Consider the following 12,427-nt stretch of genomic DNA (forward strand, 5'->3'; position numbering starts at 1 on the left):
AAACTGCTTGTCAGCCGGCTCCCTAACAAAGCCAGTAGTGTATTCACAGGCATTTGCATAAATGCTGCTGGTGAGTTCACCATAGCTGCTAGCGCTAATGGTCCAGAAAGTAATTTAGTCACTTCTCCCAGCATTCTATGTCAGAATGATGAGCAGCAGCACTTTGCCTTGTTGCATATTAGATCATTGGATAATAAAGTGTTAGCGCATGCAAGCTGACAGGGTCCCTGCACTACAGCTTTTGAGGGCACCGCTTCTTGCCACAGGGGGGAAAAAAAAGAGAGAAACTGACGCCACAGTAGGCCTTACATTCAGGTCAACACAACCTGAAACTCAGAAGAGCAACGATAGTACACTCCGCAGGCCCTCTGAAGATCCCCAGCACACAGGCCCTGGAGTCTGCCCAAGTGATGCGGAAGGCGTGGGAGGGGCACACAGGCCAGAGCTGTGCATTTACCGCCCATGGGGTCAGCTCAGCTGCTCTGATCCCAAGCCTATGCTTTTCCAAAAATCACAATCCTGAGAGCAGTTAGCTTCTGAGGCTGCTTCTCCCCACAACTGTACATCTTCTACAAAGCTGTTGCTTATACAGAAAAACCTCACTGGCCTACACTTGCTCATAAATATCTAGCCAAAGGAAATCTCAGTATTTATGAATGAAGAAAAAAATAGGAGGGAGGACAGTCACCACGAGATCCAGCGTGCCAGGATTCACCCTCTCTGGACCACACCAGAGTCTATGAAATAAATCCACCTTTGTCAACTCTCCTACTTGAAATACAGGGACAGTTATTCGAGCACAGAGGTCTGTGAGTCCATGGGTCACACAGGGAAGAAGGCGTGAATGTAACGCGTGGTCACTATTTCTCTTATATGCAGAAAGATGAGCCATGGAAGAGAACTTTCCTCCAACCTTCTGACAAGTGCAAGACAAACAAAGATGTGCAGAACGGCTCAAAATAATTCAGGCTACCTGTAAATGAGATGGTACGGAGCCCAGAAGGAGGGAAAACAAGACTCCTACAGGTCACCTAGGAGGCGAAAATACTGCGCACAGTCTCGCTGTGGGGCAGCTGTGTGAGGTGGGGTGGAGGCGGGAGCGGCCAAGGAGGGCCATGGCTCTGTGAGTCTTAAACAGGGCATTCTTCAATGGCAAGATGAAGCATTACCATGCCCCCAAATTGATGCAAACTAGCATCTAAGTCCACTCCCACACATCAGCAATGAAGAGCCCACAGTCACTCTCTGCTGAGTAGATATTTATGTATCAGCATGAAGCGTCTAAGTGAGTGGGTGGTTATGTGTGGTTGGTTGATTCATTCTGCAGAGAAGCAGATTTCCAATTATTGTCATTACTGAGAACCTCAAAGTGTCTGCCTTTTTATTCTTCTGGATAGAAGTGAAGTCAGGTTTTGGTGAGAGGGAGGCCCCCTAGCTGAAAGAGACAGGACACACCCAAGTCCCCAGTGATGGTTAACCGTAAATAAACAGTGAAATGTCATCATTTTCTTGAGTGACACACTAAGGAGAACATGGCCATTTGTGGACTGGTCACCTGCAGCAGAGGAATAAAATGTTGTCTTTAAAACTTAGAATAGTTTGTTGTTGTTTTTTGTTTTTTGGGTTTTTTTTTTTTTTTTTACAAATTATGCGAATCTAAAAGGAAAGGTGGTGGCAATGGATAAATTAAGATTAGGTTTACCATACCTATACAAATACAGATTAAGTTCATATATCAAAAAGCCCGAGAACATAGCAAGGGAGGTCTACGGAACACTCTGTAATCTTTTACACGGGAAAAGGATCTGTACGTGAATAGATATATATGATGTACGAATGAACCAGACTGTGTACACCTAGGACAAACTGTATTCTAATCATTACCCCAATTAAAACAACAACAACAAAAAAAACAACTTAGAATGAAATGCTAGCCCAGCTGAAATATTAATATGTTCACCTAGAAGGGAGAATATTTGAGCTGGGAGGCAGCTTAGCGACGTTCTGATGCAGAGATCTCCAAATGTGAGCCTGTGGCTGTCTTCTACCTAAGTGACTTTCCCCCCTGTTCCTCCCTTCAGGGGCTAAAACATTTGTAATTAGTTACCAGCAATTAAAAAATAGGAGAGTTTTACTTCTGGTCAAACTGGAGCATCTGACCCCACCCGGCTCTCCCTGCCCTGGGTGACAACTGCCTGGGGCTGGGGTCGGCAGAGCATGAACTTGTCCTTCTTCCGCAGTCTCCACCCAGCCCACTTCCCCCGTGCACGTGACCTGCCCCCACCCAAGGCACACATTTCTTTTTTTTTTTTTTTTACCCCCTACAGATCATCCCTTTCATTTTGCCAAGAAGGAAACTAAGGACCCCAAAAGGTAAGTCGACTTGTCCAAGGTCACACAAAGGCCAGAAATGAAGCTCAGACCTGAATTTGGTTTCCCGGCTCCTATTTCAAGGCTCTTTTTCCTCCACATCAAATGTCAAATAATGTCAAATAATGTCAAATAATGTTCCTGACCGCCAAGCCCTAGAGGCGTCCTGGCTAGCTGGTTGTTTTTTACTGGTTTGTGTTGGGATTTTTTTTTTTTTTTGGTGGAGGGATGATTTACAAGGCATCGTGTGCTCTCCAACGACCTTCCCAAGGGCAGGCATGGGAGCTGGATGTGGTCTGCACTTGGAGCACATTTTGAAACTGTGAATCCATGACTGTTAGATACCAAAATGACAGTCAAGTCTGTTCCCAGACACGACAGTAACTAACCAGTCATAGTCGAAAACAAGACTTTAGCTTTTAAGCTAGTGCTGTCCAAATTGTACCGACTGAGTATTTACCTATTTTTTCCTTCTTCCTTTCACCTAAATACCTCTAATCATACAATGCCTGAAGTGACTCCAAGGGTATTAAAAGGCAACATTACTGTAAAGTGAGGATTAGAATAATTTTAAGTACAGAAAGGGAACTAGGAATGTAATCACGAGCAGGTGTTCCAAATGGCCTCCTGCAAAAAGTAATATCCATACATCTCAGCACTAATGAAACCATAAAGAAGTAGCTTTTGGAATACGATGGTTTATTTTAAGAAGACTGTAACACTGGATTGGTAAAGAATCCCTTCTAAGAGTGTTACACCTGGCTAATTAATAAAAAAGTACAGTTTTGTGTATTCCTTAATTGCAGGGGGGAAAATCAGGCAAAATGATGACACTGGTGTGTTTATTAAATTGGGACGCTGACAGGGAGAGGAGTTTTCTACCTTATGAACTATATCACAGACAGCTCATGGCCCATCAAAAAATCAGACAATCGGGTGGTAGTTTGTGTGATAGTGTTTTTAAAAGAATCTGGATGACCTAGCAAACTGGAAAGTGAAGTGGGGAAATGAGTTAAGAGTTTAATTTGAGGAGACTGGAGAAAATCTACCATGTTGATTGATATCCAGTAGAGTCTCAGTCACTGTCCTGGGTGGGTAGATGGATGGATGGATGAACAGAGGGATACATTATATATACATGCAGCACAGAAACATTTGGACATATGCTAAATCCAGCCTATAGTTCCTTTGAGTGGCATTTACTTTCCTTGGTTCAAATTTTTGCCTGATTTCCTCCAGTCCACTCAAGGGTTCAGCTCATTAGCCATAAAATCAAGACAAATGTGATTTCTCCCCACCAAATTCTACCTACATAAAGCAGACTGTATCATGTGGTAATGAGGGTAGGGGTGTGCACAGGGCATGGGAGGGACATTTAGTTTGGACTTTATATTCAGAAAACACCTCCAACCTAGACTTCGGACCTTATCTCCAAATGAAGTTAAGTATGTAGTCACAGAGCTTACACCAGCAGGACTGTAAAGACAGTGAAGTTCATTATACAACCAGGTCAACCATAAACTTAAAATATATCATGGTTTTTGTTACCCTGTTTTGGCCTTTCATTATTTTTTAATCAAGTGGGAGCTTAAAATAAAGCAGGGGTCCAGTCTCCCTCTGTCTTTCAACCTGAAGGAAGGATGTGTCAGCCATTTCCAGGGTAGGGAGCTATGCAACAAGAAAGGCTGGCCCTCAAAGACATCCTCCTGTCTTTAAATACTCAGCATCAATATTGTTCAACAGGACATTTGAAATTTGAAAAGGGGCAGAACATGTGGTGGAGTTGTAAGAAAGAAACCAAATAAATGCACAGTTAAAGTAGCAATGCCAACCAATGAAAATGATTCGCCTACCATGTTCCAGATAAGAGGGCGTACCTTCCGAGGGGTCAAGCCTCCGAGCCCTCCGCCCATGCTTGGAGTTATTATGGACAAACATATTATCAGAGACTGCCAGGACATGGCCATCCACATTGACTGTCGTAGACACCACGACCTGGAGACAGAAGAGAGAAACGAAGGAACATTTTAATATAAAAGCATGGAGGGTAATAAACTCAAGTTAAATAAATAACAGCTGGGAGCTGAAGAAAATTGCATAGCTATTTCACATAATAACTGGTGCTTATGCTGTACAAGTCTAACAAGAGGAGCTATTGATGAGTGGGTCTTTGGCATGGAACGCTTTTGATGCAGTTTTAAGTAAAATTGCACAGTTTATAGTTATACAGCAGAAGGTACACTGTTAACCATAATTTTAACAGGAAGATCTTTATTAGCATATTTTTTTTTACACAAGGGTGGTTGTGTTTCACCTAAATTGCCCTACAGTTTAGACACTGAAGCAGATATCACAGTTGATCATGCAAATAAAAATCTTTTGAATCTTTAAAATATTTCTTCCCCCCAGCACTGCGTCAGGGTTAAGGGGATAGAGAAATGAAAAAGAGAGGTTTCAGTGAGAGCTGGGATGAAGCTTTCTCTCCTGGGTGTCTTTTTGGGGTTTCTTGTACTTTTTTTCTTACTACATTAGTTTAGTTAATCAGACATCAGACCAAAGCCCCCCTCACCACCATCACCACCACCACCACCACCCCAAAATCCACACTAATCAAGGGACTTAGAGCTGTGTTTCAAAGCCAAAAAAAAAGAAAAAAAGAAAAAAAGATAGCCCTGGCCCAAGGTACATTCAGCTACTGTGGCGGTCTCATAAACAGACTGAACGGAGTTTGCCGGAAAGGACAGAGGCAAAGGTGTTTTCTCAGAGAACTTTGACTAAAACACTGAGACAAAATGACCTACAGTTCTCCTTATATTAAATGGGTAAGAGGATTAAAACCCAACCCCACAGAGATATGTTTATTCATGCGACCTCTTACAACCAAATATAATAATTGTCTGTAATTGCAGCTTCAGCACCCACCTCATGCTCTGACATGGGAAACAGCAATCAGCCGGCTCCCGTTAAATCCACCTATTATGTTGACTAATTAACTTTGCTCCACAGTTTATTTCTTCCTCCATTATCAGCCCCTGTCAGCCGCAAGCACCCTGCAGCACAGGGGGGACCTCAGGCTCTTTGATTGATCACCGATAGATTGACATGCAGATTAATTTAATTAGAATCACCTCACTTGAGAAATGAAAGACAATGGCAAGAGGGCTAATAGATCTGCTCTCATAATGAGGCGAACCTCCAGAGCCAAGGCTGAGGTTTTCTGATTTATTTTTGCTCAATTCCCCGGTTGCTTGGAAAGACTCGTGCTTTAATTGCTCTTGGTTTTGAGACGCCTAAGCCCCCGAAGAGGTGAAACGTTTTACGAGGATTGGCACATACTGAGGCCCCAGTTTCTGAGGAAGACTTTTCTCCAAGTTGGGGAAAGGGGACCCTGACTTCTAGAGCCTTGTGCAATGCTACGATTTCATCACCTGAGTTGGGCAGAGGGGAAAATGCTAGGCCTGGGAACCGTAAGCCCTGCCTGGCAAAGCACCCTGCCCCCAATCCACCAATGGTTGCCATACTTAAAAGTTCCACTGTCCCCTCTTTGACCTAAAGGCATCCTGGCAAAATATGGCGGATTTCCTTCCCCCTTGCCTTCAAGATGGCAACCAAATTTTTTGTTGTTGTTGTTTTCCTTCGGGCCCTCCCCTCTGCGGACCCAAGGCCCTGCTCCTTTTATCAAGGCTCTAGTATTTCTCAGACCCATGAAGCAACACTGTGGCCATCCTGCCGTGGGGTCTCCCAGGGATGACTGCTGGGGAGGGCTTCTGTGGGACCCCCTCCACCCTCCCTCAGGGTCTTCACCTTGACCGCGCCCCCACAACCAGGACTTGGAGCCTCGCCTGATTTTATTTTTTATCTCTATTTTGTTAAAATGCAAAGTAAACAATTAAGAGAGTCCATTCAGGGACTCAGGGTATTCTCTTTAGTCATTGTGAAACCCAAAATTCCAGCCAGAGCAAGTCATTCATGGAAGGATGCAGTAAGTTTGAAGCAGCAGTTTGCAAAGTGGTTTTTCTCTTTCTTCATGATTGATCAACCAGATGTGACAGCCTGAAGTTTCTGTGTATGTCTCATCAATTGTAGGTTAATTTAAAAGAAGAAGGAAGAAAAGGAGGAGGAGGGAGAGGAGAAGAAAGTTCTCTATTCTTTTATTTTCAAAAAGTACTATGAGCGGTGGCAGAGTCCATACTATTTAAAGCAACGGAAACTCACTTTTCTTTTTAGTTAAGAAGATGACTTCGTGGGGCATTTACAATTATGTAACAGAGCTGGGTCTTTCAGAGAAATTTTGATTTACTGCAAGACCACAATTGAGTGGTCACTGGAGTCGTTAGCTGAAGAAACTATAAAAGGAATGACAAACGGTATCTGTTCGCAGTGTCAGGAAATACAGAAAGTGGTTATTCTAGATGTCTGTCTTAAGAAAAAAAAAGGCAATGACAATCCACTGTGCACCTGTAAGACTGAGTGCTACAGGCTTAAAATATTCAGTATCATTTAAAGACCCTGTCATCTAATTCCTACATTGAACAAAACTATCGAGACGGTTAAGAAAAAAAAAAGAAAACTACACCCTATATGTTTTTATTTTCTTGGTAAGAGAAGGATCACCAAGACCACATGTGCAGTAAGATCATTTCATTGAAAGACCAGTTACAATTGGAGAAAGATGATACAGAGAACCCTCATGCCTTTAATTTCTAGAAAATAAACACCTATTATGTTTCTCAAAAACTCGTAACACAACACATTTTAACTTCCCTACCCTGAAAAAATTTCTCTCATTCCAATTTGGAAATGATCAGGATATAGTTAAATAAAATAAATGCTGCAATTAATCCACAGAGCAACTTGTAAATAAAAAAAAAATCTAATGGTGAGATGCAAAGGGAGCACTGAAAAGTCCTTTAAAAATAAGCCTATAGTAAGAAGGAAAAGGGCCTGTACAGTTTAAACACAAGATTAATGAGGTGCTGACACATTCATGCAGGCAAAGGGACAGATGGACCTGCCAAATCTTCCACCTTCCCAAATTGTGTCAACAAAACCCAGCTTGAATTTGAGACAGATAAACATGGAAAATGATTTTACACTTGGACTCAACCACCCCTTCCCTTTCAACCTCCCTCCTCACTCCCCTGACCCAGGGTAAGATGAGGAACAGGTATATTTAGAATTTTATGATATCTGTTATAATTAAAACTTTACTCTCTAGAACTGCACTAATACAGTAATCACACCTGTGGCTGTTTAATTTTAAATTAAGTAAAATTTAAAATTCCATTGTTCCCAAGTTTCCACAGCCACATTTCAAGTGGTCAGTAGCTGCATGTGGCTGGACGCCACTATAATAGGGCAGTTATAGAACATTGCAGAATATTCTACTGGACAGTGCTGCTATAGAATGGTTTTTTGTTGTTTTTTTTTTTTTTTGCGGTACGCAGGCCTCTCACTGTTGTGGCTTCTCCCGTTGCGGAGCACAGGCTCTGGATGCGCAGGCTCAACGGCCATGGCTCACAGGCCCAGCCGCTCCGCGGCATGTGGGATCCTCCCGGACTGGGACACAAACCCGTGTCCCCTGCATCGGCAGGCGGACTCTCAACCACTGCGTCACAGGGAAGCCCTACAGAATGGTTTTGAAATAAATTGTTCCAACTTATTCATGAGGATGCCCAATTTATTCCTCCTGAAATAAGTATTAAGCCAGATGGACATGTTTAGGGTCGTATACATATATATTTTTATCCCTGTATTTTTTGGAAGTAAATTTCTATTTGGGGAAGGGGCATGGCTTTTTAGCATAGCAATCCAGAGATGTGCTGATGAATACCCAGTGTGTTCCCTGGTATCTTCTGTTTGCAACCAACTCTCCAGGTGAGGGGATAAAAAGGGCGAAGGGAAGTCCACAGGTACCCACAGACTTTGGGGATTTTACAATGAAGTTTCTGACTTCTTGGCTCATATCAGTGGTTCAGAAATTTTCTCTGTTATATGCTGGATCTAAATTCCCTGAAGGTTATTACTTTTACTATCTACCCCCATCTATTTAGAATTAGAAAAATTCAACACAAAATTTATGACTTTTGACTCTCAATCTTTCCTAGCTGATGTTGTCTTTGGCCAGCTTAACTTAACCTCTCTAAGCCCCAGTGTCCCTGCCTCTCAAATGGAAATGATAATAGTACCTAACTCATAAGGTTACTGTGAGGCTTATATTATTTAAAGTGGTTAGCATGGTATACAGTTCTTATAGAGCAAATGTTAGCAGTGGTAGCATAGTTGTTGCTTTGTTGGTGATCTCGTCAAAAAGTTCAAGAGCGTATAAACTGTTATTTTAAATACAAGGCTGCAGAAATTATTTCTTCTACATTCACTGCTCTATCAGTTTAACACTGAAATCTTACAAATTTAAAGACCTTCGTGCTCATGATATATAATTATATAATTTAGACCTCTTGTGAATTGCAAGTTTCAATGGTTTATGTAATTTTGCTCTCTATAAACCATCTTCCTATTGGCCTTTTACATTCTAGGCTTGAAATGAAATAAAACCTTACAGCTTTGAGAACAGTCCATAAATTTTCTGCATCATATCAATGCAGTCTAGTTTCCCCAATACTTCACTTGAATGAGGGGTTCTCTGAGAGTTTTCTTATTGGTAATTATTTCTTTGTTATCATTCCTTAGGTTGTCCCTCTTCCCTTCCTATCAAGCCGGAGACTTTGTATGTCCCAACTATATTATCTCAGATTCATGAAGCATGATCTCTGTCTCATGAGCAGATTTTCAGAAAGACACAAGCAGCTACATTCAGTCATGAGTGGCAGATCACATTAACAAAAGTAGCAGCTCATGTGGAAGAAGGGGTTAGGACAGAAGCAACAAAAAGAGTTGAAATCTGTGTCTTTAAATATTTCTAGAACAAATACAGTGCCGGGGGAAAATTAAATCATAAAAATATTTTCACTGTTTAAATTTAGAATATTTTGGTAGGCAGTACCTCTCTCTAAAATATAACCACTTTAGCAACTTAATTTTGAATAATGATTTTAAAATTATAAATCTTGGTTTTCAATGCTAATATATGATAATTCAGTGTAAGGAAATTAGTGCTAAAGTTGGTCTATTACATGGCTTCCTTACCTCGGGGTTTAGCTTATTCTCTGTTTGCATTAATTCAGAGCCCTTAATAATGAGGCATGAAATGCATTGGCCAGAAGTACATGAAATAAAAAGGCATTAAGCAACATTCCATGGAATAATACTCGACAATAAAAAGGAACAAGCTATTGATACATCTGGATGAATCTCCTGAGAATTATGTCAAGTGAAAAAGCCAATAACAAAAGGCTACACACTGCATATTATGGGCTGAATTTTGTCTCCCACAAAAGTCATATGTTGAAGTCCTAATCCCAGAACCTCAGAATGTGACTGTATTTGGAGATAGGGCCTTTGAAGGGGTAATTAAGTTAAAATGAGGCTGTTCGGGTGGGACTTAATCTAATCTGATTGGTGTCCTTATAAGAAGAGGAAATTTGGGCACACAAGGTGTTCATGCAAAGAGGAAAGACCATGTGAGGAGAAGGTGGCCATCTGCAAGCCAAGGAAAGGCCTCAGAGGAAACCTAACCTGCTGACACCTTGAGCTGGGACTTCCAGCCTCTAGAACTTTGAGAAAATACATTCCTGTTTTTAAGCCACCTGGTCTGTGGTATTTTGTCACAGCAATCATAGCAAACTAGTACACTGCATGATTCTATTTATTTACTCTTGAAATAGCAAAAGTTTAGAAATGAACAAAGTAGTGGTTGCCAGGGATTAGGGACAGAGGGAAGGTGGATGGGGCTACTATAGAAGGACAACAGGAGGGATCCTTGTGCGGACAGAAATATCCAATATCTTGACTGTGGTGATAGATACACAGACCTACACATGATAAAATTTTATAGCACTAAAAGCATACATACACAGATGAGTACAAGTAAAACTAGTGACATATGAATAACATGGATGGACTGTATCAATGTTTATATCCTGTATGAATACTGTACAGTACAATGTAATATTGCTCAATAGTTTTGTAAAATATTACTATAAGGGTAGACTGAGTAAAGGATACACAGGATCCCTCTGTATAATTTTGAACAACTGCATGTGAATCTATGATTATATCCATAAAAAAAATTTGACTAAATAAAAGGCATCAGCAACCAGAGTGTCCTTCAATAGGTAAACGGATAAACAAACTGGTAATCCATAGAATAGAGGATGATGCAGCAAAAAAAAAGAAATGAGCTTATACTACCCAAAGCAATCTACAGACTCAATGCAATCCCTATCAAATTACCAATGGCATTTTGCACAGAACTAGAGCAAAAAATTCTACAATTTGTATGGAAACACAAAAGACCCCGAATAGCCAAAGCAACTTTGAGAAAGAAAAATGGATCTGGAGGAATCAGGCTCCCTGACTTCAGACTATACTACAAAGCTACAGTAGCCAAGACAGTATGGTACTGGCACATAAACAGAAATATAGATCAATGCAACAGAATAGAAAGCTCAGAGATAAACCCACACACATATGGTCACCTTATCTTTGACAAAGGAGGCAAGAATATACAATGGAGAAAAGACAGCCTCTTCAATAAGTGGTGCTGGGAAGACTGGACAGCTACATGTAAAAGAATGAAATTAGAACACTTCCTAACACCATACACAAAAATAAACTCAAAATGGATTAAAGACCTAAATGTAAGGCCAAACACTAAAAAACTCTTAGAGGAAAACATAGGCAGAACACTCTATGACATAAATCACAGCAAGATCCTTTTTGACCCACCTCCTAGAGAAATGGAAATAAAAACAAAAATAAACAAATGGGACCTAATGGAACTTAAAAGCTTTTGCACAGCAAGGAAACCATAAACAAGACAAAAAGTCAACTTATGGAATGGGAGAAAATATTTGCAAATAAGCAACTGACAAAGGATTAATCTCCAAAATATACAAGCAGCTCATGCAGCTCAATATCAAAAAAACAAACAACCCAATCCCAAAATGGGCAGAAGACCTGAAGAGACACTTCTCCATAGAAGACATACAGATTGCCGACAAACACATGAAAAGATGCTCAACATTACTAATCATTAGAGAAATGCAAATCAAAACTACAATGAAGCATCACCTCACACCAGTCAGAACGGCCATCATCAAAAAATCTAGAAATAATGAATGCTGGAGACAGTGTGGAGAAAAGGGAACCCTCCTGCACTGTTGGTGGGAATGTAAATTGATACAGCCACTATGGAGAACAGTATTCAGATTCCTTAAAAAACTGAAAATAGAACTACCATATGACCCAGCAAATCCACTACTGGGCATAGACCATAACTCAAAAAGATACATGTACCACAGTGTTCATCGCAGCACTATTTACAGTAGCCAGGACGTGGAAGCAACCTAAATGTCCCTGGACAGATGAATGGATAAAGAAGATATGGCACATATATATATAATGGAATATTACTCAGTCGTAAAAAGGAACAAAACTGAGTTATTTGTAGTGAGGTGGATGGACCTAGAGTCTGTCATACAGAGTGAAGTAGGTCAGAAAGAGGAAAATAAATACCATATATTAATGCATACATGTGGAATCTAGACAAATGGTACTTATGGACCCAGTGGCAGGGCAGGAATAAAGATGCAGATGTAGAGAATGGACTTGAGGACACGGGGCAGGAATGGGAGGCTGGGACAAAATAAGAGTGTAGCACTGACATAAACACACTACCATATGTAAAATAGATAGCTAGTGGGAAGCAGCCACACAGCACAGGGAGATTAGCTTGGTATTTTGTGAGACATAGAGGGGTGGGATAGGGAGGGTGGGAGGGAGGCTCAAGAGGGAAGGGAGGGGCTTCCCTGGTGGCACAGTCATTGGGAGTCTGCCTGCCAATGCAGGGGACACAGGTTCGAGCCCTGGTCTGGTCTGGGAAGATCCCACATGCCACGGAGCAACTAGCCCCGTGAGCCACAATTACTGAGCCTGC

General features: G+C 41.2%; 1 protein-coding gene across 13 annotated transcripts in view; it reads right to left on the reverse strand.

Moving 5' to 3' along the window:
- EBF1 (EBF transcription factor 1) overlaps positions 1-12,427 on the reverse strand; it is a 395,077-nt gene that overhangs the window by 121,675 nt on the left and 260,975 nt on the right. For 7 of the 13 annotated variants that reach the window (XM_065874800.1, XM_065874807.1, XM_065874804.1 and 4 more), the window contains exon 8: positions 4,224-4,365. In XM_065874800.1, coding sequence (XP_065730872.1) covers positions 4,224-4,365 — 142 coding nt within the window. The remainder of the gene's footprint in view (positions 1-4,223; positions 4,366-12,427) is intronic. The other 6 variants (XM_065874803.1, XM_065874809.1, XM_065874805.1 and 3 more) reach the window with 1 other exon arrangement.

The sequence above is a fragment of the Phocoena phocoena genome, chromosome 3 (genome assembly GCF_963924675.1).
Source record: "Phocoena phocoena chromosome 3, mPhoPho1.1, whole genome shotgun sequence".
In the NCBI taxonomy this organism is placed as follows: domain Eukaryota; kingdom Metazoa; phylum Chordata; class Mammalia; order Artiodactyla; family Phocoenidae; genus Phocoena; species Phocoena phocoena.